At 48.9% G+C, this 25,882-nt stretch overlaps 6 protein-coding genes and 1 pseudogene across 6 annotated transcripts; 2 read left to right on the top strand and 5 right to left on the bottom strand.

Annotated features, from left to right (window-relative positions):
• Window positions 1-410: 410 nt before the first annotated feature.
• Window positions 411-1,359, bottom strand: LOC100842126 (NAC domain-containing protein 45). The gene has a single exon (XM_003567419.4). It carries the CDS (start codon window positions 1,245-1,247, stop codon window positions 588-590), a length of 660 nt encoding a protein of 219 aa, XP_003567467.2. The 5' UTR covers window positions 1,248-1,359; the 3' UTR covers window positions 411-587.
• A 1,614-nt stretch (window positions 1,360-2,973) lies between these two features.
• LOC104582959 (protein JINGUBANG) lies at window positions 2,974-4,729 on the bottom strand. Its single transcript, XM_010234511.3, has one exon. It carries the CDS (start codon window positions 4,626-4,628, stop codon window positions 3,333-3,335), a length of 1,296 nt encoding a protein of 431 aa, XP_010232813.1. The 5' UTR covers window positions 4,629-4,729; the 3' UTR covers window positions 2,974-3,332.
• A 1,950-nt stretch (window positions 4,730-6,679) lies between these two features.
• On the top strand, window positions 6,680-7,747 carry LOC106866096 (annotated as a pseudogene).
• On the bottom strand, window positions 7,462-10,376 carry LOC100829081 (amino-acid permease BAT1 homolog). The gene is made up of 5 exons (XM_003565009.4): window positions 9,702-10,376; window positions 9,345-9,605; window positions 9,198-9,216; window positions 8,669-9,070; window positions 7,462-8,565 (listed from the first exon to the last, which is right to left on the bottom strand). Exons 1-5 carry the CDS (start codon window positions 9,797-9,799, stop codon window positions 7,795-7,797), a joined length of 1,551 nt encoding a protein of 516 aa, XP_003565057.1. The 5' UTR covers window positions 9,800-10,376; the 3' UTR covers window positions 7,462-7,794.
• Window positions 10,377-10,581: 205 nt separating this feature from the next.
• Window positions 10,582-13,477, bottom strand: LOC100828477 (amino-acid permease BAT1 homolog). The gene is made up of 6 exons (XM_003565007.4): window positions 13,182-13,477; window positions 12,811-13,071; window positions 12,587-12,605; window positions 11,852-12,071; window positions 11,582-11,763; window positions 10,582-11,468 (listed from the first exon to the last, which is right to left on the bottom strand). Exons 1-6 carry the CDS (start codon window positions 13,295-13,297, stop codon window positions 10,698-10,700), a joined length of 1,569 nt encoding a protein of 522 aa, XP_003565055.1. The 5' UTR covers window positions 13,298-13,477; the 3' UTR covers window positions 10,582-10,697.
• A 492-nt stretch (window positions 13,478-13,969) lies between these two features.
• LOC100841217 (amino-acid permease BAT1 homolog) lies at window positions 13,970-17,075 on the bottom strand. Its single transcript, XM_003567417.4, has 5 exons — window positions 16,387-17,075; window positions 16,062-16,080; window positions 15,456-15,675; window positions 15,142-15,323; window positions 13,970-14,853 (listed from the first exon to the last, which is right to left on the bottom strand). Exons 1-5 carry the CDS (start codon window positions 16,779-16,781, stop codon window positions 14,083-14,085), a joined length of 1,587 nt encoding a protein of 528 aa, XP_003567465.3. The 5' UTR covers window positions 16,782-17,075; the 3' UTR covers window positions 13,970-14,082.
• A 5,107-nt stretch (window positions 17,076-22,182) lies between these two features.
• Window positions 22,183-25,309, top strand: LOC100840914 (DNA repair protein recA homolog 2, mitochondrial). Its single transcript, XM_003567416.4, is given in 8 exon segments — window positions 22,183-22,265; window positions 22,787-22,908; window positions 23,078-23,165; window positions 23,649-23,818; window positions 24,190-24,283; window positions 24,286-24,335; window positions 24,413-24,547; window positions 24,725-25,309. Coding segments are annotated over 8 exon segments (993 nt in total). The 5' UTR covers window positions 22,183-22,216; the 3' UTR covers window positions 25,010-25,309.
• Window positions 25,310-25,882: the final 573 nt, after the last annotated feature.

The following is a 25,882-nucleotide window of genomic DNA, read 5'->3' as shown; positions in this document are numbered from 1 at the left end:
ATGTGTCTACCACCTTGTAAAGTTTCAAACCCAAATTCATTGTATGCGTAGAGAAACAAAAAAGACAAATCCTGATGTGAATAGGTCGCAAAAAGACAAAAACACAAAGGACAAAATTCCTGACACTATTCATGCTTACATTTGTCTTTTTTTTTTCTTTATGCATATGATGAATTTGGGTTTGAAACTTTGCAAAGTGGTAGACACACATCTTATGAACCTACTCAACTTATTTCGAAATTTTTGAAAACTTTTTAGTGAACCTACTCAACTGATGCAGGAGCAAACCCCAGATCTAGAGAGAATTAAAAGAAGGGACGGACACTGAACAAAGAAATCATTGGACAGTGCTAATTCAGACCAAGCATAAGTGTCAGCACCCAGCAGACACAAGATCTCCAACAGAGGAATGAATTCCACACTATTATCATCCTTTATTTATTCCCCGTCATTTCCTCATGCGCTACACGAACGAACATACAGAGATGGAAACAAGAAGCACAACCGGATTCCTCAATTATTTCTTTGTAATTTTGTACTAGTATACAAACATCCAATCGTGAAGTGATCGAATCGAATCCGTGGCGTCAAACGGCAAGCCCAGGTACTCTGCTTGGATCATCATCCCAGAGGTGCGCGCGGCGAGCCCGGGGTTTGGCCGCGGCGGCGGCGGCCCTGGAGCTCCTGCGGACATGGCAGAGCACCCAGTACTCGTCCTCCTCCCCTTCCTCAACCCGGCGGTAGCACCTGGGGTCCGTGATCTCGTACTCCGACATCACCCACCCGGCGCTGCTCCTCGCCGCCCCTCCACGTACATAGAAGCAGTACCGGGTCCGGCGCCACGGCACCACCACGCCCAGCTCCGTCGCCGACGCCCCGTCGCCCTTGGTCCCCCTGTGCATCCAGCTGCCTCCCTTTCCCCCGGCCGGGGACCGCCGCACCGTCCCGCCCCTGCGCCGGCGGGGCGCGAAGAAGTAGCCCCGGCCGCGGCGGCGCAGGCCGTGGCGCGCGAGCAGGTCCCAGGGCGCGCACCCGCAGGGGTCGGCCTCCTCCGCCACGGCGCCCGCCACCCGCGGCTCGAACCCGCGCAGCTGCGGGCGCAGGAAGTGGAGCACCAGCTCGTCCTCCGTCGGCTCGAACTCCTCCTCCTCCTCCGAATCTTCCTCTTCTTCCTCCTCTCCGGCGGCGGCGCCGGCGTGGTCTTCTTCTCTCCAGAGGACGCCGCCCAGATTTGCCCCGTCCTCCATTGGCAGAGTCTCTCCCCTGCCCTTCCGATGAAGTCAAGGCGATAACAAGGACAGGAGACAGCCACAGCGCAGGCCAAAGAGTCGTTAAATAAAGTCGAGTCCTTGGAGCATCCAGTCTTTAAAAAAACCACTTCTATAAACATCTCTAAGGGTCTCTAACCCTTGGAGGCTGCCTCCAAGCACTGCAAGAATGTGCCTCCAAGCAAACAAGCTAGAAAGTGCCGCTTCATCTGGAGGCAATCGCTAACAAATAAAAACATAATCGGGAGTTGGAAAGGTGGGGTTGGAGGACTAGTACTTCACGGTGGAAATAGTTTTTAATTACATGGTGGGACCCAACTTAGAGGTGAAAAGAGAGCTAACATCGCAGCATTCGGTGATAAGAATAAAGGCTTTTGTAGGTCCCAGCTTAGAGGCAAAATTGACTCTATATACTGTGGATGCCCTTAACCAAAGAATCTCTTTTCTGATTGAGCCCGCCCAGCACGAGAGATTCTTGGATTTATAGCCCGAGAATTTGGCCTACCTGAACCCAACTGGGGTTGCTGGAAACCAGTTTATTTTATTATTTTATTTTTGCAAGTAGGGAAACCAGAAACTATATAGTCCGGCAAGGCTGTAATTGGCAGTTAATCAATTTCGTAATGTTCGTGGTACGAATGTGGGGAGCATTAACACCGTGGTGACGATTATTTGGGATGAGCAATAGATGCGCATCAATCCTGTGATTGCAATATCACAATCGCCCCCCGTTACCGTGGAGGGACAACGTTCATGTCTGGCAGGAAGTCTTAGGGCGCGAACTCGCTCGCTGTCTTTGGATTTGCGTTGGAGGCTGAAGTAGAGGCATGGGACAGGGAAGAAGAGGAAGGGGACATTGATGCTTGGCGGCGACGGATCCTGCGGGTTTTTTTTACTTTCTCGTGGAACTGGGATTTGCGGTAACCACATTAATCGAAACATCTTGGTCATTTACCGGACAAGATGTTCGAACCAAATTTTGAATTTTAAAATTTGCTTTTGAGATAATTATGTATTGCATATAAGTGATCTCACAAAATGCAATAGATGGAGCTATCTCTCCCAATTAGTGGGTCACGTGTTCATTTGTGGCTTGAATTCAATTTTTTTTTAACATTGTTTTTCGTCCAATAAACCCCTTTTCTCGGAGAGGGGGAAGGCGATAACCAAAATCTCGATGGCGACAACAATGACGAGCTTGACGGTAAGGCATAAGGTAATGAGCTTCCGCTAGGAGTAGGAGGTAACACTTGGCAGCGGCATGAACTCCTCCTCGGCCAGTCGGATCGTGTGTGAGGAAGGAGAAGGGGAAGGAGGAAGAGGAAAGGAGCCCTGCCCTCCACGACATGATAAGCTTGAGGGCAGTGGTGACGGCCATTGGCGTCGAACGGGAACATGCTTCCGTCGGGAGTAGAAAGCGAAAGAGGCGTCAAGGTGTGGCTCGATGGCCATAGGAAGGGGAAGATGCAACGATGAGAAATGACATACACAGGAGGCTGTGGGGAAGGAATGTCAACATTTTCCATTGAATCAGAATCTATGTATGCATGTGGTCATGGCCAAAAACTAAAATAATAAATGGGTTTGCTATTCTTAGGTGATTGACATAACTATTTACAAGTCAGTGTCAACAACCATCCGATCTAATCGCCGAGATTCATGCAAGAACACATGGGTGAGGTGATCTTCACCTGAGACTATGATCTTCGGTCAATAGATAATTATTTATAAATTGACTAGGAAAGATACACTTGTACTTAACTAAAATCAAAACCTATTTGCAGACCATCAGAGTATAAGTGCTACAGTTTACAACCATTTACATCGCTCCTTAGATCCTCTCATCTATAAAACAATCACCAGCCCAGGCAATCACTGTAAAATGCGGTGCTATCAGAGTATAAGTGCTACAGTTTACAACCATTTACATCTATCACTCCTTAAATCCTCACCTCTATAAAACAATCACCAGCCCAAGCAATCACTGTAAAATGCAGTGCTATCAAGCAATTAAAAAAAGGTTAAAAAAATTCTCAAGCTCTTCCATCCAGATCCAGTATTAGATCACCTCAAGAACACACGGGGCTTGTGATCATGATCATCCTTGGTGCCCTTTTCATTCCGCTGCTCGTCGTCGCCATTCTGGCCGCTGGGCACCCACCAGACCCTGATGCTCTTGTCCAGCCCTCCGCTGTACACCATACACCCGTTGCTAGCCCTGCACCAGGACGCCTGGAGGCACTTCACGGGGCCCTCGTGGCCTCCGACGGCGCCGATCCTGGCGAGACCGCCGCCGCTCGTCTGCCGGCGCCACAGGCCCATGGTCTTGTCGGCGGAGCCGGTGCACACCAGGTCCCCTGCCACGCACAGGCACAGCACGGCCATGGCGTGCGCCTTCACGTCGCACGCCAGGCTCCACCGGACTTCCCCACCGCCGCCGAGCCTGTCCCAGCCAACGAGATGCCCGTCGGAGCCCGCGGCGTACACGCGCCGCCGCCCGCCGCCGTCGGCGCTCACGGCGACGGCGTTCCACGACACGCCGTCGCGGGCGATGAGGATGCCCTGGAGCGAATGCGATCCCCCGGCCTTGCCTTTCTCCCACGCCTTGACGCGGCCGTCGGCGGACGCCGAGTAGATGATGCCGGCATCGGCAGCCACGGCGTTGATGGCATCATCGTGGGCGCGTATCGACTCGACGCACCTGAGATCCGCCATGCGCCACACCTTGAGCGTCTTGTCCCAGGAACCCGAGTACACGTTCCCGTCGTGGAGCGCCAGGCAGGAGATGCTGTCGGCGTGCTCGATCCAGAGGCGGCGTCGCCCGCCTCGTCTCCGGCGGCTCTGCTGGGCGGCGCCGTCGTAGCTCGCCTGGCGGAACACCTTGCCTAGATAGTCTCTGGTAGTGGGGAGCGCGGTGACGAGCTTGAACGCGTTCTCTGACCTGTAGCACCGGGACACCCGCCACACGCGGACGCGGCCGTCCTGGTGCGCGGAGAACACCCTGCCGCCGGACGCCGCCAGCGCCTTGACGGCGCCCTCCCCGCCATGGCCGAAGCGGGCGAAGCGGCGGAGGTCCGGCTGCTGCCAGGCCACGATGTCGGCGCCCGTGGACGCGCTGAGCAGGAACTCCCCGCAGAGGGAGAGGCAGGACACGGAGCCGCCGCCCGGGTGCGCGTCCCGCAGCACGGCCAGCGCCTTGCAGCACGCGGTGTCCCTCGGCATCGGCATCGGCGCCGCTGCTGCTGCATCCGCCGCCGGTGAGGAGGAGGCCGAGAAGGAAGACGAGGTGGAGAGGGAGACGGGCCGCGGGAGGAGGGGTGCGGACAGTGCGGCGCGGTCTTGATCTGGCATTATCGCCATGGATCGATGGAGGGAGCTGGAGAAGGGAGAGACTTTGGGGAATTGGAGGCCTATAATAGCAGGGGAGACAGAGAGGCCGGGCAGTTTTAAGACGACGACCACCGGCTCTCGGTCGGTTTGTTTCCAGTAATAAAAAGGAGATTTTTAAAAGCGCGGCCGGGGTGTGGTCGGGTCTGGGGACGAAGGCGCGGTTCAACGGCTACTAGGCGCGGGAGGATGACTGCATACGCTTTACGTCTCCGTTTTCTATTCTGCAAAGCGGAGCTTCAGCGGGACAACCATTTCTCAAATTCCGTCGTCTAAAAAACCACTGACTATTCATCGCATATACATGTAGAACAAGAATAGCCATGTTAAATTAAAGGAGAAGAGCGCCATCTTCCATTTGTAAACTCTGTAGCAGATCGAGCAGAGTGGACCCTTTGATTGGAAACGTCCTTCCCTTCTTAGCTCGCTCTAATCTTTTAAGTCAGTTGATGCCTTGATGGAAGTATGATTACAAAGCTAAAGGGCACATGCGCGCACAAGCTTGTACCTGTAATATACTAATACACCTTTTGTTCTCGTTCGGACATTTGGGCAGTTAACTGCTCGGGCAGCAATCGGTCGGAACAAGCTAGCTAGCAAAGCAAAAGCAAGCAGCAACAGTTTGAATTAAAGTTGCATGAGCTATTGAGCTAGCTGCATGCATGTCGTCGTCGTTTCCGGACGAACCGATGCCATGGCATGCCATAACGTGCATCAGTAGCTGGAGTTCCCTTGAAGAGTAGTGCTCGACAGACTTTGTCTACTGAACTGAACAGTCTGAGAACTAATCACAAGTCTGCAGGCCGGCCGGCCGGTACTCGTATTATGCACCTACCCCTGTTACGAATACTGCTATCTGTCCACGGACCAAATTAAACCGTATACTAAGCCGGCCTTTTGTCTGTGGAGGAAGCAATTCGAATGTAGGGTACGATCGAGTAGACTACATAATGACTTTCTAAATTCAAAGCACATCGTCAACCGGCTGCGTCCAAATACACGAACTGCCTTTTTCATACCCGATCGAAATTCAAAAGGTGCTTTCTCCAACCGTAGGCCGGCAGTTGCTTTATGCGTGAGCTAGCTAGATAGTTTTAGCGAGGGGCCGATTTTAAAAACCAGATGCCGTACTGTGACTTTTGCTTGGAGCGTATAAAAATGCTCCCAAAAACTTTTTGAAATTACCTACCGCAATAGCGTTACATCATGCCTAACATCTCAATTTAAGTATACATCGCCTATCAGCTCGCGCGCTGAAGCCTGAAGCCTGTAGTTTCGTTTCTGCTATCAGTTCGCCGGAGTATGGAAGTTCATTTTACTGACCCGCTCTTGGTGTGGGTCAGATTTCCTGTCGTCAAAACTATCGCTCTAGATAGCTGAGAGTTTCAGCTCGGTGTAGTTTTGTTCTTCTTTCAGACTTTCCTTTTCTTTTTGTGGCCTACGGGCACACACTATTTGTAGTCTAAACTATGGTTTCCTTAATGAAACTGGGGGAGTTCCCCTTTGATCAAAAAAAAAATCAGCTCGCGCGCGTGGGTCAAAACAATCAAGCTAGTGACACCGTGATGACACAAATTGTGATTTGTGAGAACTGGACAAGCTTTCGACGATAGCTTGTCGTTGTTGCTGCTCAAGTAGAACCAGATATGCTCATCAGTTTCTACGTATCTCGATTTGAGACGAAGCATTCTAAATTGATCCCTTAATTTAGCCACCGTACATGAGCTGAATTAAGAGTTATGTTTTCTATTTCTCGGACGCTTCAGTTTATGCTAAATTCAGACGTGGCTTATCACTACCCATGCTGATGAAGATGTACAATTCCGGCCCAAGTATCCTCTCTCCCTTTACCTTGGGTGTAGCAGCTACAAGGAGGTGGGGCTCCAATCCTGCTGAACCTGGCCTCAAGCTGACGAAGACAATGAAGATCGAGGCCGTTCCTGGTTGTTTCCTGCCCTCCTATTTGTTTGGTGCCTTGTGTTTCTTTGCCCTTTAACAAGGTGGGGTTGTAGTTCTGGTCATCGATGGCGCGAGGGGTCACCACCACCGCAGGAGTGGTGTGGTGTATTACATGGAGGGAGAAGCTGCACGTCCCTGAATGTTTCTGATTAGTTGGTCTGTCAGGGTCGAGGTGCCGATCGATGCTGCAATATGTACAAGCACAATTACGGCTTCACAAGCTAGTCTCCTCTCATCCGATCGAGCTTACAATAAGTGCCACCGCTGAACACTTGCTTCCATAGCCTGGCTCGCTCGTCGCATATGGACGCCGCCAACGACGGGTCGTCCTCCCCGCTGCACATCGTCGTGTTCCCGTGGCTGGCTTTCGCCCACATTCTCCCCTGCCTGGAGCTCGCCGAGCGCCGGGCCTCGCGCGTCTGCGAAGCAGCTCCACGATCGTGAAGCAGCTGCACGAGATGGCTCTCGCCCTGGAGCTCGCCGGGGCGCGCTTCCTCTGGGCTCTCAAGGACGCCGTCCTGCCGCTCCCCCGGGGCTTCGAGGACCGCGCACGGGTTAGCTGGGTGCCGCAGACCGCCTACATGACGCACTGCGGCTGGGGATCCGCCATCGAGGCGCTTCAGCGCGGGCGCGCTCCCCATGGTCATGCTCCCGGCCTTGGTCGACCGTGCGGCTAATGGCGGACCGGGAAGTCGGGGTGAAGGTGCACAAGGACGAGGACGAGGCGTTGTTATTCCGGCGCGACAGCATCGCGGCAGAAATACGGCCATACGGGATGTCATGTGTGACGAAAAGGGGAGCGGCAGCAGGAGGATCTTTGCGGCGAATGCGCGCAAGATGCAGGAGATTGTGGCGGACAAGTGCCATGAGAGGCACGTGGATGAATTTGTTCACTACCTCAGATCCTACAAGCTGGGGATGAAAGAAGCTCGAGCTACATGACAATATGCACGCGGTAACTGAACGTGCGTTACTCATTGATCGAAATTCAGACCTCGATCCTGTTCAGTTTTTCTTCTTCATGATTCTACCTTACTCGTTGCAGCCAAGGTCTTGGACCTGAAATTCTCATACCAATTTGTTTTTCTGAAGAACTAATCTTTCAGAAATGCTTCAATATTTGTTTCTGTAGCTGCCGCAGCATGTATTCGAGCCACATGGACAGATGGATCATCAGTTTCTACAAATCGACGTTGGCGATGGGCCCTCGGAACCAGAACCGGGCGTGGAGCACCCAGGCACCGACGCTGAGCAGCAGCACGCCACCGACGGCCACGGGCGTGTAGTTGAAGTTGTCCTGTGCGACCGGGTACGCCACGGGCAGCGAGAAGAGCACGGTGAGCAGCGCCACCCAGAGCACCGCGGCCCAGCCGACGAAAACCCCATACCTGCCTAGGTGGAATGGTCCCGGCACAAACGACTTTCGTGCCGTGGTCACCCGGAAGAAGATGGGCAGCGCGTATGCGATGTACTGCCCCAGCGTGGCGATGGACACCATGGCCTGGAACGCCACTTGGCTCCCCAGCGACGTGAGCGCCATGGCGAAGGCGATCACCACGGAGAGCCACACCACGTTCAAGGGCACCTCGTGCTTCGTCACCCGGTGCCACACGCGGGACATCGGCATGGCCCCGTCCCGGGAGAAGGCGTACCCCATCCTCGAGTTGCTCGCGATGCACGCCACCCCGGCCAGGAAGATGCCCACGGCCACGACCCCCACGCACGCGATGCCGCCGGCGCCGCTGCCGTACCGCCTCCGGAACGCGTTGTGGAGCGCCTGCGCCACGGCGTATCCCCCGGCGTCGTTGCTTGTGTCCAGAAGGTATTGTATGTCGTCCGTCACGATCGATGTCAGCGCCACCATGAAGATCCAGCCGAATGCCGTGGACAACGCCACCGACGACACGATCCCCATCGGCCCGCTCCAGTCCGCCTTCTTCGTCTCCTCAATCTAACACACACACACACACACAATGAAATCGATCCTAATCTAAATTGTAATTACCAAGTCCTAATTTGAGGTTGAAGGAGATTTGGAACAAATGTCTGTGTACCATGTGGGCGGAAGCGTCGTAGCCGAGGAGGGAGTACTGGCTGGTGAGGAGGCCGAGGGCGAGGATGTAGGCGTTGCCATGGACGCCCATGCCGTTGTCGGCATTGAAGTGCGTGAAGATGAACTCCGGGCTGGCACGCTCCGTGGCGACGGAAGGGATGAGGACGACGAGCACGAGGGCGCCGGCGGTGTTCCAGAAGGCGCCGAGGTGGCCGAACCAGGAGAGGCAGCGGATGGGGAGGCTGTTGATGAGGCCGTGGAGGACGAGGACGAAGCCGTGGATGGCCAAGACGACGTACTTGGACGCCGTGTAGCCGCCGCCGTTGGCCCCGCCCGTGCCCAGCAGCACCATCACCTGGATCAGCTGCGCCAGCGAGAAGTCCGTGCTCGTCGTCGCAGCCCACTGTACATAGCACGTAAGTACAGTTCAAACAAGAGACTGTTGTCCTCACAGTAGCATTGCATTGTGGGACACCAAATTGGCTGTTGTTAGATACTTAGATGCTGTTGACGTTTGAGCATATATATACCTGGCCCACGATGTTGAACCTGTAAAATGGAGCACATGATGGAAGGAATTAATTTAGACTTGCACTAGTACTACAAGCAGTTGGGCTGTGATAGCACTCTGCTTTGTTCTGAAGAAGAGTTGAAGAAAGCAAGAGAGGCGTTCGTACCAGCCGGTGACCCAGGAAGCAAGAGGCGCCCAGTCGTTGCCGGCGAGCTTGGCGCTCCAGTAGTAGAGGCCTCCCGAGGTCGGGTAAGCGGAGCAGATCTCGGCCATGGACAGCGCCACGCAGCCGTTGAAGAAGGCCACCACGAGCCAGCCCAGGGTCATGGACGCCGGCCCGCCGTACCGGAGCCCCGCGTTGTACGTCGTCGTCACGCCGGCCATCACGGAGATGATGGAGAAGGAGAAGGCGAAGTTGGACATCAGGCTGCATACATACACGGCCAGACCCCAAATTAAAGAACCTCAAACACTTGCTGGTGATATAAATCGATGAAGCTCGAAGCGGCTGCAGGGTTCGTACGAGAGGCCGCGCTTGAGCTCCTGCTTGTAGCCCAGCTGGTGCAGCCGGGCTTGATCCGCGTCGCCGGCGGCGGCCGAGCCGGAGCGTGACACGGCCATAGATCGTCGTCTGTAGAGTGTATCTACCAAATTCCTCTGCTTTGGCTATGCTGCAGGTTGGTTGCTGTCGAACTGTCTTGTTGTCCTCCGTAGTATTTACTAGTTATTTACCAGTGAGGCAGCGAGTGACCCAGTGAGCTTGTCGGGAAGTAGTCTTTGGAGCAGAGGAGCCGCCGGCCAGTCAACAGGAGAGAGGAGTGAGCGGAAAAGATCCACGCCCGGAGCCATTATTTCTGGGAGGGGGTTTCCCTTTCGTAGAATTCCCCATTGTTGACGGCCGAGAACTCTAGTTTATGATTGCAATTGGCTTGTAGCGCGTCTGTCTGCGGAAGCAAATTATTGCTGTTGGAAAGTCACCGTTTGACAAAGATTCAATCGCGTGAATGTGAGTGGCCGGATAAGACGGCAAGATCGTTTTCAGTTGATTTTGATCTTCATCTCTCCTTTGATTTTTCTTCTTCTTCTTCTTCTTCTTCTTCTTCTTCTTCTTCTTCTTCTTCTTCTTCTTCTTCTTCTTCTTCTTCTTCTTCTTCTTCTTCTTCTGTCACCATGAACGGGTCCTCTCCTCTGGTCCAGGAGTGGACTGTATTTATTTGGGAAAACGACCTCCCATTATAAATGCAGTGCGAGCGATCACTCTCTCTCTCAGGCTATCCACATGTGACTTTCAGGCTTTGCATTTCCGGCTGCCAACATTTGTACCTGGGAGTCTTCACGTACCATATACAGTACCAAAATCCTTATCTCTGACCACTAGCGATACATTTTAGCGCCTATGTGGCTAGATTGAATATCATATCGATTGCACCCAAAAAATCTAGCAGAGAAATCAATACCAATCTGTAGCAAATCTAGTCACACGAAGAACTAGTAATTGAAGTGTACAAGATAGAAAATTTTAGTATGTTTCCGTGTTTACAATGGGTCCTTTGAACCAGAACCGTGCATGGAACACCCATGCGGCAACACTGAGCAGCAACACGCCCCCGACGGCCACCGGCGTGTAGTTGAAGGTGTCCTTGGCGACCGGGTATGCCACTGGCAACGAGAAGAGAACGGTGACAAAAGCCACCCAGAGCACGGCCGCCCAACCGACAAGAACCCCAAACCTGCCTAGGTGGAACGGTCCGGGCACAAACGACGTCCGTGCCGTGGTCACACGGAAGAAGATGGGCAATGCGTAGGAGATGTACAGCCCCAACGTGGCGATCGACACCATCGCCGTGAATGCCACCTGGCTCCCCAGCGATGTGAGGGCCATGATGAATGCGACGACCACCGAGAGCCAAACAACGTTCAAGGGTACCTCATGCTTTGTAACCTGGTGCCAGAAGCGGGAGTAGGGCATGGCCCCGTCGCGGGAGAAGGCGTACCCCATCCTAGAGTTGCTGGTGATACAAGCGACGCCGCAGAGGAACATTGCAACGGCGACGACCCCTAGGCAGGCGATCCCGCCGGCGCCGCTGCCGTACCTCCGTTGGAAGGCAGAGTAGAGAGCCTGCGCGATGGCATACCCACCGGCGTCGTTCTCGGTGCTCAGTAGGTACGGTATGTCCGTCACTATCGATGTCAGTGCCACGAGGTAAACCCAACCGAAGATGTTTGAGAGAACCACAGAGGTGATGATCCCGATCGGGCCGTTCTTGTCCGCGTTCTTCGTTTCTTCGGTCTGCACATATGTAAGAGCAAAAGACATCATAATCTGGCTTCCAGTTACATCAATGTTTCGGAGGGTGCGGTAACTGAAGTTTAATCACAAGGGAATCAACACCGAGAGTCTACCATGTGAGCAGAGGTATCGTAGCCGATCATGGAGTACTGGCTCATCAACAACCCCACGGCAAGAATGTAAGCGTTGCCATGGATCCCCGTTCCGTTGTCCTTGTTGAAGTTGGTGAAGATGAACTCGCTGCTCGCCCTTTCCTTGGCGACAGACGGAATCAAGATCACCAGCACGAACACGCCTGCCAACAATCATCGTTCAGAGTTCACACATCAGAAAACTTAATCTTAGACCGGTGCGGTAAGATCAAATCTTAAACTACAAATGACCTGCGGCGTTCCAGAAGGCGCCGAGCTGGCCGAACCAGGAGAGCCAGTGGATGGGGAGGCTGTTGATGAGGCCATGGAGGACGAGGATGGCGGCGTAGATGGCCAAGACGACGTACTTGGAGGCCAGGTAGCCGCCGCCGTTGGCCCCGCCGGTGCCCAGCAAGACCATCACCTGGATAAGCTGCGCCAGCGAGAAGTCCACGCTCGTAGAAGTGGCCCACTAGGCCGGTCAAAACAAGAGGCTGTCAGTCAGTAACGTAATACCAATATTCTACTACAGTAGTAAGTTTTTTTAATCAATTTTTTCGAAGCATGCACGAGTTTGTTGGCTGGCAGAATCAAGCCCGTATCGTTGAATATTGACATGGGACGATCTGAGCTGAGCTCTCATCACGCTACCATTATTATTTTTTGTCCAAACTATAATATAATAAAGTAGGAAGGAATATATGGTTCAGGGCGTCATGCAAGTACAAGGCTACTGATAGTGTGGACATAGCAATACGTGGGCGAACTTGGTGTATCCCGTTATCTTTTGATAGTGGAATCCTATCGTATGATCGTTTATAATAAAAAAATACAAGGCTACTGAGTCCCTAGTACTTGTATTTTACTTGTTGTTTCCAAAAGGAGAAGTGGAGACACTCTGAAAATAAAGCGCCAGAGCTCTGTATACGAAAGCTGCAGCCAAATGTGCAGAAATGTTCAACGGGGCCTGGCAAGAAGCTGGAATACCTGTCCCACGATGTTGAACCTGTAAAACAGAGGATAAGACCAAGATTAAAGTCTTAGACAGAGAAGCAAGCTCATTTTTCCTCCGATGGAAGTAAGAGCGCAGAGAGTTGTTTGTTTACTGGACGATCATATATATGGCCGCGTTTGTGGATATTGAAAATTTGAGAGAGATAAAAATTACAAGAAAGATGAACTTTGTGTGCAAATGTTTAAAGTAGACGAACCAGCCGGTGATCCAGGAGGCAAGAGGCGCCCATCTCTTGCCGGCGAGCTTGGCGCTCCAGTAGTAGAGCCCCCCCGAGGTCGGGTACGCGGAGCAGATCTCGGCCATGGAGAGCGCGACGCAGGCGTTGAAGGAGGCGACCACGAGCCATCCCAGAGTCATGGACGCCGGACCGCCGTAGCGGAGCCCCGTGTTGTATGTGGAGGTGACCCCCGTCAGCACGGAGATGATGGAGAATGAGAAGGCGAAGTTGGACACCACGCTGCCAAAGACGAAAGAATCGCGTTCCATATTTGCACAGGACGTCAGAAATCAAATCAATGGAATTATGGAACGATCGATGGAGCTCCTGCTAGAAGCTGGAATACGTACGAGAGGCCGCGCTTGAGCTCTTGCTTGTATCCCAGCTGGTGAAGCCGGGCTTGGTCGGCGTCGGCGCCGGCGGCAGCCACGGACACGGACACGGCGGCGGAGCGTGGCGAGGCCATGGATGGAGCGATGTTCAGCGTACCTCTTCCTCTCTACCTTGGGAGGAAGGAGGATTGCACGCGGCAGGTTGCTACTACCCTTGTGTTTATAGCCGTGTTTGCTTGCAACTCTAGTGCAGAGTCTGCAGACGGGGGTTGGGTGCGTGGAATGGAAACGATCCACGTACGGTTGCGCCGTTGCGGCAATCGGCATGCGCGAATCGGTATACGGCTAGTCAGCTGCTACTTGAAAGGGGGGAAAATGTATTACGTACTACTAACAAATTTAAAAGGGAAAATGTTTTTTTAAAATATTTCTCTGATCCTAATTTCTTGACTCAAATTTACCCAAATATAATGCATCTATTCAAAAAAACATCTAGATACATGTAATATTTCGACAACAATTTAGGATCGGAGGGAGTACATCTCAGGTGTATATATTGGGATACGCTATGACTATGCTGTAGGAGCCAAGAATCCACCATGGGTTCCACAGTATCTTTTCCTTTTTTTGCCTAAACGAGGGATGATGCAACGCCCAAAGCCAGAATGGCCGGCATATACATGCAGAGATCACCCGGGGTCACGATCCGCCAGATCCGAAGGCACGGAATGTGAGTGTTTTTGAGTGTTGGAGACGAAATATCAGGCGACGAGTGCAGCTACTTACACATCACCATGATCTCTTGATGGTGAGCAAATATGCAGAGAAATCAAGATCAAAACACAACAATACACAGTAGATATGGTCGCACAAATGCGCGAGCCGCCCTGTTGATTAAGTTTACAAGACAAAAAAAACTCTAGTCTATGTCAACATTTACGATGGGCCCTTCGAACCAGAACCGGGCGTGAAACACCCAGGCGACGAGACTGAGCACCAGTACACCGCCGACGGCCACCGGCGTGTAGTTAAAGTTGTCCTTGGCCACTGGGTATGCCACCGGCAATGAGAAGAGCACGGTGACGAAAGCCACCCAGAGGACGGCTGCCCAACCCACGAAAACCCCGTACCTGGCGAGGTGGAACGGCCCCGGCACAAATGACTTCCGGGCCGTCGTCACGCGGAAGAAGATGGGCAGCGCGTAGGAGATGTACAAGCCCAGCGTGGCGATTGACACCATCGCCTGGAATGCCACCTCGCTCCCGAGCGACGTGAGGGCCATGGTGAAGGCGATGACAACAGAGAGCCAAACGACGTTGAGGGGCACCTCTTTTTTTGTCACCCGGTGCCAGACGTGGGAGTAGGGCATGGCCCCGTCACGAGAGAAGGCGTACCCCATCCTCGAGTTGCTGGTGATACAGGCGACGCCGCAGAGGAACATGGCGACAGCGATGATGCCCAAGCATGCTATCCCGCCGGCGCCACTGCCATACCTTGCTTGGAATGTGCTGTAGAGAGCTTGAGCAATGGCGTACCCACCAGCATCGTTATCGGGGCTGAGGAGGTATGGTATGTCTGTAACGATTGACGTCAGCGCCACCAGGTAGATCCACCCGAAGATCGTCGCGAGGCCGACGGAGGTGATGATCCCGATCGGGCCGCTCCGGTCCGCGTTCTTCGTTTCTTCGGTCTGCTCATACAAGGAACCATGTTTAGTTGGGAGCCTCTGTTAATTCCTAAGTAGCTTTAGAGATTCTTATTTCTAATTCAATGATCATGAGCATTTAATCATTATGCAGTGTGAACTTTGCAGCTGCATATTTTACAAGCTTTCCCCACCTGCATACAAGGTTTTAGAAGTTGTGTGTAACTCTATCAACTTTTTTTTTTTAAATAACCAACTGTTTACCAGTTTCAGAAATTTAGCATGATTTTGTTATACTCCACGTGAAAGGAAGTGAGAATTATATTCCAGTACCATGTGGGCAGATGTATCGTAGCCGACGACCGAGTACTGGCTCATCAACAGCCCCACGGCTAAAATGTAGGGCTTCCCATGGATACCCGTGCCATTCTCCGTGTTGAAGTTGGTAAAGATGAACTCGATGCTCGCCCTTTCCTTGGCGACCGCCGGGATCATGATCACCAGCACGAACACACCTGCAGTTAACACGCCGTTGTTCAGTTTTCAGACAAAGTCCCAACTTAAAGGACATCAGCAACAAAGCTGATATCTATGACTTTGCATTTGTCTGGACTCTGGAGCTAGCAAGGATCAGATGATATATATACCTGCGGCATTCCAGAAGGCGCCGAGGTGGCCGAACCAGGAGAGGCAGCGGATGGGGAGGCTGTTGATGAGGCCATGGAGGACGAGGATGGCGGCGTAGATGGCCAAGACGACGTACTTGGAGGCAAGGTAGCCGCCGCCGTTGGCCCCGCCGGTGCCCAGCAGGACCATCACCTGGATTAGCTGCGCCAGCGAGAAGTCCACGCTCGTGGTTCCAGCCCACTGAACAGTCAAAACAGGAGGCTAGAGTTCATATTTTTTAAACTGTTTGAAGCCTGAGTTCACTGCATGTATGCTCGCTAGCAGCCGGACAGGGGTACATCTTAAGTTGAAATAGTACTAGTTAAAAGTATCATGTACTTATTAAACATTTGATTAACTGCACTTGTATACAGTTGTATACTCCCTCCGTCCCATATTAAGTGTCAAAATATTACATGTATCTAGATGCTTTCTAGACATCGATACATCCATATTTAAACAAATTTGAGACACTTCATATGTGACGGAGGGAGTAGATAATACTAGTACTAATTTGAAGCTGCAGCCAAATGGCCTGCATCACTCGAGGATCGAGAGAGCCTGTGAAGTTGGAGCGCACGACGTACCTGTCCCATGATATTGAACCTGTAAAACAGAAGATGAGATCAGCTAAATCAGTCTTCAGTTTTCTCTCTGAAAGAGACGTGCAGCTTGTACGTGAGCGGCGGCCGCGCGTGTTTATATGACTAGGAAATGCACCAAAACGACCAAAGATAGACCAAATCCCCAAATCGAAAGATATATCAAAACGATCAAAATCATGCATACAGACCACATATATCAAATCAATCAGCCAATCAATCATCACCCAACAACACGTCCAAATCAAATCGGTCTCTCATTTCCTCATGACAAAAGAGAAGATTACCAAGCATGAACATATGCACGTACCAGCCAGTGACCCAGGAGGCAAGGGGCGCCCATCTTTTTCCGGCGAGCTTGGCGCTCCAGTAGTAGAGCCCGCCGGAGGTCGGGTACGCGGAGCAGATCTCGGCCATGGACAGAGCCACGCAGCCATTGAAGGAGGCGACCACGAGCCAGCCCAGCGTCATGGACGCCGGCCCGCCGTAGCGGAGCCCCGTGTTGTATGTCGAGGTGACCCCCGTGAGCACGGAGATGATGGCGAAGGAGAAGGCGAAGTTGGACACCACGCTGAGCCCGCGCTTCAGCTCCTGCTTGTACCCCAGCTGGTGAAGCCGGGCTTGGTCCGCGTCGACGCCGGCGGCCGTGTCTTCGTCGCCGCCGGGGGCCACGGCCACGGCCACGGAACGCGGCACGGGCGCCATCGTCGTCTTCTACCTTCAGTTGGGGTAGCCACAGCCCACAGAGGTCGCCAGCTGCTGCCGTGCTAGCTAGCTCCAAGTTCTTGGTACTAGTAGTGGTAAGCTTGTTTGAAAGTCCTCCGTGTTTGGTGCAGAGAGAGTCAAGGGGAGGAGTGGAAGAGATCTCCGCAGTTGTTGAACTTGCGCCGGCGGCATGCATAGAATTCTAGCTGCTCCAGAAGTAGAGATTCGGTTTTGTTTGACCCAAGAATCCAAGATGGAAAATATATACATTACGTTGTGTGACCGCAATTCACGTGTAGCCAATCAACGCGCCGTAAATACCACATGTCCACGTTAGCAACGCCCTAATTAGAGACAATAAAATGGGACGGACTCCGAGCGTTCTCAGGCCATCTGCCGCGCCAGCCGTCCGATCTGAACCCTGATGAATGCCTGACCGTCCGATCCGTTGTCTCGATGGACGCTGCTCCGCCAGGAAAATCCCGATGCGCTGGTTCATTGGGCCGAAAACGAGGCCCATCCACGGACAGACGAGAAGGAGAGAACCTGTACAACCGCATCGTCTCCCACCGCTGCCTCGCCTCCTCCTCCCTGCCGCCTTTGTCTCCTCCCTGCAGTCCCGTTGCCTCCTCCCTGCTGCTCTGTCCTGTTCACACGACAAATACCGTCCAGCATCCTCACATCGCCGACTCGCTTCCTTGCGCTTGTGTCGCTTCTCCTCCCCGCCGTGTTGGTCCTCCATGCCCCCCGCCCAGTGCACTGCTCCCATCCGGCTCCAGGTGGCAGTAGCAAACGCCGTCCACCGTCTTGAACCACTTATGTGTTGAGGAACGCGGTATGCTACGCTAGCACAAAATAAAAAATTCTACCGCTTCCACCCGGATCAATGCTGTAGATAATGGATCACGAGATTACCACTAGACGCGCAGACCCGTAGTGGAAGTAGAGTCGATGTAGCGCGTCGATGCCGAGTAGTCGAACAGCCTGCTCCTCCTCGCCGATCCCACGAACAGTTCGTCCAAGCGCCGCAGGTGCAGCGCCTCCGAGGTATCCACACGTATAGGGAGGAACTCCGTGCGGCGGACTGCTAGATCTGATCGCAAGGCTTTTGGGCATGGAGGTGTGATGGCCGAGTCTAACTCGCGTCTGTACTTGTGTAACCCTAGACGGTTTGGTCTCCTCCACTTATATAGACGTCCCTAGTGGGCTCAACACTTGAGGCCTGTTAGGAGTCTAAGCCCGATACGAGTTGGATCCGATCCAACTCGGTTCCCACCCCTTAAGCGTGTGACCCTTCAGGTTCGCGGTTAGTCGGACACGACTACGAGCTCGGACTGCAGGTCCAAGTAACACCTTACTCGTCCACTGGCACCGACTCAAGTCGATAGTTGGTAGCGGCGCCTAGCAGCACGTGCCAACTCTCGAGTAACCACAAGGTATATTGACGAACCATACAATGTGTCATATGCAACATTCCTTTTGCCTCACGATATGTGTGTCGAGCTCAAGGCGAGTGCTTGTCATCCTTGTGGATAGCTCGACTCTCTTCTCGTTCCTGTGATACAGATTCCCGAATGGGTTAACACTTAACCCAAGTCGCATGGCCATGCTTTCCGAATCTGATCACTCGAGAGGGCCCAGAGATATCTCTCCGAACAAGAGGGGCAAATCCCATTTTGATCAACCATGACTCGCAGCATGCTTCTCAGCAAACCCGAAAGCTACCTTTATAACCACCCAGTTACGGAGTAGCGTTTGGCAACCCCTAAGTAAGCCGATTCACATCCCAAGCTCATGCGATGACCTCAGGTCTAGGATTGGCATATACATCGTACTTGAGACTAACAAATGACAATCATCTTGTTGTGTCTCAGTGCGGGTCTGTCCGACTCAACAATCTCATTGTGGAGTCCATGCTATCAGTCGGCAACACCTTGCCCTATGACTTGTGAAACATAGTCATCATATTGATTCACATTGCTAGTCTAAATTATGTGTCCGCATAACCTCAATGACCAGGGACCATTAGAACAACATCATAGAATACATAGTCTCACAAACAAATCATGTATTTATTGATACATATCAGTGATGATGTTCAAGGACAATAACAATAACTCATGAATACATAGAAAATAACATCATCACATGATTGCCTCTAGGACATATCTCCAACATTATGGCCATCTACGCCGCTTCTCCCACAAGCGGCTCTACCTCTGCTTCTCCCCGACCCTGTATCCGCCACGGCCGCGACGCTTGTTGCTGGGTTCGTTTCTATTAGTTCGCTGTTGTACAGGTTCTCTACTTCTCGTCTTCGATTCTGACTGGATTGTTGTGGTTCTAATTACTTCTCCCTTCTCCCTTCAAGTATCTAATATAATCATGTGTTCCTGGATTAGTTAATCTGTAACCTGTCCCTAATGAGGTCCTCAATTTCAGGAATATGATGCCACCGATAGCTGGAGAAGGGTGATTAGCTACTATGGCCTATGGCTAACCAGGAATGGAGGTTATTAGTCCAATTAACATCCCTTTTTTGCTGAAACAACTGCAAGAATATAGGCCTAGCAAATTAATTATCGTCTATGCATCATTTGTCTGCTGTGAATACATGACTCTGTTCCTGCCTCATCCTTGTCTCTAATCTCTAGGCCAGTTCATTGTCTCCAGGATAGGTGTAGTGCTTGCTTTTATTGTTTTTCTTCCTTGAGAATCTGCGCTTATTTATGTTTTTTTGTTCATTCTTCTTTTAATCTTCATTGATGTGGCAATATCTGATTTCCTTAGATGCAGAACACATGATCACATACTATGGGAGAAGATACAATGAAAGCAATTCTACCCAAGTCAAATTATATTGCTCTTGCAGATACAGAGCAATCTCACTGTTGAACACGGTAAAAAAACAAATACTTGTATTTACTTTTTTTGAAACACAAATGGTTAGGATTATGCTGGTAGCAACTATGTCCATTAATTTGATTCAATCCAAAATAGATGGAAAGCTGGATGAGTACAATTGCTATGGTGGTCATGGAGCTGATATATGTGTCTGAACATGAGGTGTAATGCAGCAACGAATTAAGCTTAATTTTCTCCCCATGTTCAGAGATTAGCACAATTAATTCTTTTGGCAGCTTAGATAAAGTGCCAAGAGATACTTCACATGTTATCTGCTTAAATTAGTTGATGTGCCCGGTACTTACTTTATATATAGCTCTGCTAAGGTGCTAATACAATGATCTTACACTTGCAGGGCTTTTTATCATGACTCTAATACATGCTTGTTTGATGATATACTTAGTGCGGTTGAATCACAGGGTTCATCATAGATCATGCAAAAAAAAACATGATGGAGCCCAAACTGAAAGGAAAACATGATTATTAAGCACCCCCAGTTTCCAGGTAATTGTATTTTAATCTCACCCAAACAGACTGTACTATGAATATAAATGACACCAAAAATTTTACTGGAAGAGTTAGACAAAGTTCGCAAAATGATCACAAGGGTTTAAATAGGCAAGCCTTTTTGGATTATGCTGGCAACAACCTTGTCCATTAATTTGATTTGATCCAAAATAGATGGGAAAGCTAGCTAAGTACAATTGCTATGGTGATCTTTGAGCATATATACGTGTCTGAACATGAGGTGATGATGCAGCAACGTGTGAAGCTCAATTTTCTGCCCATGATAAGAGGTTAGCACAATTAATTCAGGCTTTGGCAGCTTAGATAAACTGCTGAGAGATTCCTCATATGTTCTCTACTTATATTAGTTGATGCACCTAATACTCACTTTATAGCTCTGCTAACAGAAATGATCTTATACTTGTAGAGGTTTGTATCATGACTCATATACCTGTTTGATGACATACTTATAGTGAGGTTCACTCACAGGGTTCATCATGGACCCTGAAAAAAAAAACATTATGGAGCCCAAAATGAAAAAGGAAACACGACTATTATTCCCCTCCCCCCCCCCCCCACCCCACACACCACCACCACAAGTTCCCAGGTAATTGTCGGCTTCTTCAGTTTACTTGTTTACTTGGAACTCTTATTGTTGCTGTTGTGTTATTCGGAGATGAAAATATAATAATTTTACTATGAATTTATAATGTGGGAAAGTATTGTACTCAAACAAACTAATCCACCTAGCTTTTCCTATCAGGCCAGCTTATTTGCAACGAAGTACAGATACAGTAGATCCATTTCTTTTATCATTCTTCACATGCTTCCATTTATTTATCATGCCTTTGAGGACCTCCATCCACAGAACTAAAAGGACATTGCAAGGAGCAAATGTGCGGTAGTTCACGGTTCATCTTGTCAGCCTAAAATAGATTTACAATGTGGCTTCGGATTTTTTGTTTTTCTTTCTATAATTGGTATAACAATTTATTACACTGTATATATGTCTTTACTTTTGGAGCAATAAACTAAGGTTATGTGCAATTCATTATGTCATTATATTAGTTTGCACTCACATCTGTCCTTCGCAACTATAAGGTCGGGCGCTGCAATGCGCGCTATCATGATCTAGTACTACTATATTACCAAACCTAAACTGTGCACAAAACCTAAGTGTTTGTCCCAAGGAGTACTATTTTTTTTTTATTTTTTTTTTGATATAGCTAGAGATGAAGAGGTCATTCAAGCTGATCGATCAGGAGTCAAAGATACGCCCTCGGTTCAACCTGCAATTATTTGCTTGTGGCAACACGACGACCTGGTCGCCCGTGGAACTGTTTTGATTTGATTTTTTGATGCAATGCAATACAGCTGCGTGTATGGGTATGATTCGCGTGGTACTTACAGAGGAGGGCTCGAGAGATATGCGTTGTGTTTTCCTGATTTTGTTCTACGCTGTGGACAACCGAATCGCAGATTCTGCTGGAGAAAAACAACTGTGCACAAATTGATAAGGCACAAATCGAACAAAATGAAAATCAGCTGATTCGGTTGCCTGACACCGTCTACCTTATCTGTTGTTGTGAAACTCTTGGCACTGTATGTAAAGAGTTTTGTTTTTTCCAAATTATGTGTGACTTTATTCAAACTCGAAAACGTAGCTCCACAATTATGGAAAACTGAAATCCCATAATTAAGAACTATAATAAAATATTTCGTAGATTTTTTTTTGTACCAAAAAGCTCGAGAGAAAAAAGACCAATCTATGGATTTCTGTAGGATCTTTTTCTTTCTTTGAGACAACGGATTTCTTAAGGAGGGTAGTAAGCATGATTGGCACCAAGCGGGCTGAGCCCAGTTGCCGCCTAACCCCGCCACGGCCCACTGGGCTGGCGAGTATGAACCGTGCAGGAGACAGAGTTATGCGACACCCTTCTCCTTCCTCTCCTCGATCTCTTCCCCCGCCAGCGCCATGGGCCTCCTCACCGCGGTCCGACGAGCAGCCGCCGCCCTTCCGCAGGATGCCTCACTCCGTCCTTAGCATCCCATCTCCGCCGTTTACCCCTTCAGGTGCTCGCTAGCTCATCCCCGCCTGCCACTCTCGGCGCTCCGTTTCTGTCCAAATGCCAATCTCTCTGAAATCTCTTGTTTTTTACTTGCTTGTGTGTGTTATGATACGTATGCAAAATACTTTGATCTATCTATCAAATAATGCTGGCTACCTTTTTTTTCTTACTGTGATTTGATAGAATGGAAGAAGCAATATGTTTTATCCGTTTCGGTCACAAGACTGTTTCATGTCAACCACAATTACGGCTGATATCTTCTTGTTGTTTGATGTCTTTACCATAGAAATCTCCATTCTCCTAATGGATGGATATGAGCATGAGGTCTCCAAAAGTTACTAGTACTATTGCAGTCTTTGTTGTTCCATAACCACATTGTTTTTCTTCCTTACGAGTCGTGGTATTCACATCTGTACAAAATTTCAGTTGATATGCAGGTAGACTATGAGAGCCATCCCCCACTCGATGATACAAAATCTCTGGCGAAAGAGTCAACGCTAAATGTTGCAGTCTCTCAACTTGCAGGTGATTTTGATAGAGAGTCTAATTTATGTTTGGAGCGGTTCTCCCGGACAAGGCGTGCATCTGTCATTCCTACTGGTTCTCTTAAGCTTGACCTCGCTCTTGGCATTGGAGGATTACCAAAGGTTGTAATTCGTTTCCATAATATTCAGAAAATCAGAACAATATATTCACATGATAAATTATTTAGATTTATGATTTTTTTTGAAAAGGAGATTTATGATTTTATAAGTATACTCCAAGCTAAATTTAGTTGCCCCTTTCAACAAATTACTGAATTTATTTATTTGACAGGGTAAAATGGTTGAAATATTTGGGAAAGAGTCATCTGGGAAGACAACACTTGCACTTCATGTTGTCAAGGAAGCCCAAAAGAGTGGAGGTCGATATTTCTGTTGTTTTTCCTGTAGTTTTTATATTGGATTATCATGAAATCTAGCTGTACATGAGATTACTAGCAACCTTTCAGCGTTTTTGTATTGAAATATCCTGTAGTTTTTGTTCCTTTTTTCTTCAGTTTTTAATACTTTACCCAACATGCATTAGTAATGATTTTTGTTAGCATACCCGTGTCGGTACTATGTAAAATTGCCTCCTTGCAGGCATATCTAAACAGTACTCATTCTTTTTAATGGAAATACTGTTCTAATTTGATGACTCTTTTCTTACATGTTACAATACTGGCTAGTGACCAAGAAAAAGTTTAATCCAACCGATTAAAGTATTCTTCTTTTGAAGTACTTCCATAGAGCTATTCTGTACTTTCTCTTTATGCTTTGTTGTTCATTACACTTGATGCTTGATATGCTTTTCTTATTGCTAAGTAGAGTATCTGATCGTTATCTGTGATTTGGCATGCTTGCAGGTTATTGCACCTATATTGATGCAGAAAATGCTTTCGACCCTTCATCTGCGGAAGCCATCGGCGTGGACACTGAAAAACTCCTAATAGCTCAACCTGATTCTGCTGAAAACTCTTTAAGCATAGTGAACACTCTTGTTGGTGGATCTATTGATGTTGTTGTTGTGGATAGCGTACGTTACTTCACTACACCATTTCCATGAATCTTTCGGTTCTCTTTTGTTGCTTATTATGTTTACTTTGTTATAACTGAACTTTTAAGACCACACATTTCCTAGTTATACAAAAAAAATGTAGATGCGTCAGTAGTTATTTTGTCTGATAGTTGGATTATTAAATCAATGATTTAAGAGCAGTGCATTATAATTGGAAGAACTGTTAATCTGCATCTTAAGCACGCTGCGTTTGACATTGTCGGGACAGGATATGCTCTTTCAGTTTTAGATATTTTTTTATTCAAATATACAATGCTCCATCAACTTTATGCATTTGTTATATAAATTATATTATATTTTGTTTACCTTTTGTAATGGATTTATGACAGGTAGCAGGACTTATTCCCAAATGTGAGCTTGAAGGCGAAATGCACACGAACTATGGAGAAACGCAATCCCGTTTAATGACTCGAGCACTTCGAAAATTCAATACACATTAAGTCGGTCAGAAACACTTATTATTTTTGTGAATCAGGTCTGAAGTTCATTGTGTTTCTTGATGTTGTTGCATTGAATCATATCCACGAAACTATTAATTAGTTATATTTATAGGTCAGAACAAGGCGGAGCTCAAAAGAATTTTCTGGGCTTTACAAGGAGGTGGCCTGTGGTGGCAACGCATTAGGGTTCTATGCAGCAATCAGAGTGAGGACTTCGAGAAAGGAACTGCGCTACACTGATGACCAGGTATTGCACATAGTTTTTCTCGATTCTTAGTTGCTGTTTCCCCCTTAACCTTAGCTGATTGCACTAGAGAGACCAATGCACATTGTTCTACTAAAGGCTTAAGGTATCCATGACTTTAGCTTAACCATCAGGTACATTCCAACCTTGCTATGATGGTAACAAATTCTGCCTTTTCAGGCTACCGGCATTGGCATATCAGTGCAAATCATCAAGAACAAATTAGCTCCAGCAGTTCTGAAGGAAGCTGGCATCGACATTACGTTTGGGAAGGGAATCGCCTACGAATCGGAGATTCTGGAAATGGCTTCTTCTCATGGAGTTATTGTGAAGGAAGGGTGTGGGTATTGGATCAATGGTGAGTTCCTGACAGACAAGGCAGCAGCTGAGAAATACCTACTTGAAAATGTTGCTGTGGCAGATGACATCTGCAGTACCATGAGAAGCCAATTATTTGAAAGATGACAAACGAAGGCCATTGGAAAATTGGTTCTCTATAAAATTCTCATCACCAAATCGACAAAAAGTAAATATTGAAATTTGGAGAGAAACTGTGTGTACAGTTAGGGCACCATTTAAGTAGCTAATTTGTCATTTATGTGGTCTGGTGCCGATAAGGGGTTGGTGGTCAGTCAGGGTTGATTGCCATCATCAGGCAGAGATATATATTGTGATGCCAGAAGGTGTGAATTTCTGCCCTCTGGATGTATACTCTAGCTTCAGTAGTTGTTGTATCAAATGTACTTATGTATTTCTTGTGTAACTTCTAGGGACTTTTCTGTAACTTAAACAATTTTTTTACAAAAGTAACTTATACATCGTTAATGGATCCCTCGAGCATTGGAACTTTTGAGTCACATTTACGAATTTTACCATGTATCATTTGTGGTATACCGGGTAGTAAGGAACACTCGATGTACAGTAAAAAAAGGAACAGTCGATGCTACATTAAAAGAAAAGGATAGGTTATGAGGTGTGGACCTCTAATTCCAAATTTGCACGCCACAAACATGGTTTGGGCATTTGCAAAGGTTGAACCTTAATTGACTCTTATTTGAAAATTGCTAATGAGAAAGAAAGAGAAATATGAAAGAGAAGAAAACTAAGAGTCAGCAACATATTCAAATCCACCTCCACACATGGATGGATCCAACTCAATGACAACCACGATGGAAGTTAATCAGCACATCTTTTGATTAATCTGGTGATATCTTACCAGGGCACCAGATTTAAAAGGAAATGCATAATGGTCACATACTCTTTAGAGGAAAGGAATGATTGAATGGATATAAATTAATAAAGCTCGAAACGGACAAGAAGTTTAATTTAGTTGTCGGA

The sequence above is a fragment of the Brachypodium distachyon genome, chromosome 2 (assembly GCF_000005505.3).
Source record: "Brachypodium distachyon strain Bd21 chromosome 2, Brachypodium_distachyon_v3.0, whole genome shotgun sequence".
Lineage (NCBI taxonomy): Eukaryota > Viridiplantae > Streptophyta > Magnoliopsida > Poales > Poaceae > Brachypodium > Brachypodium distachyon.
Note: the sequence above shows the minus strand (reverse complement) of the source record. Positions and strands in the feature narration are given on the sequence as shown.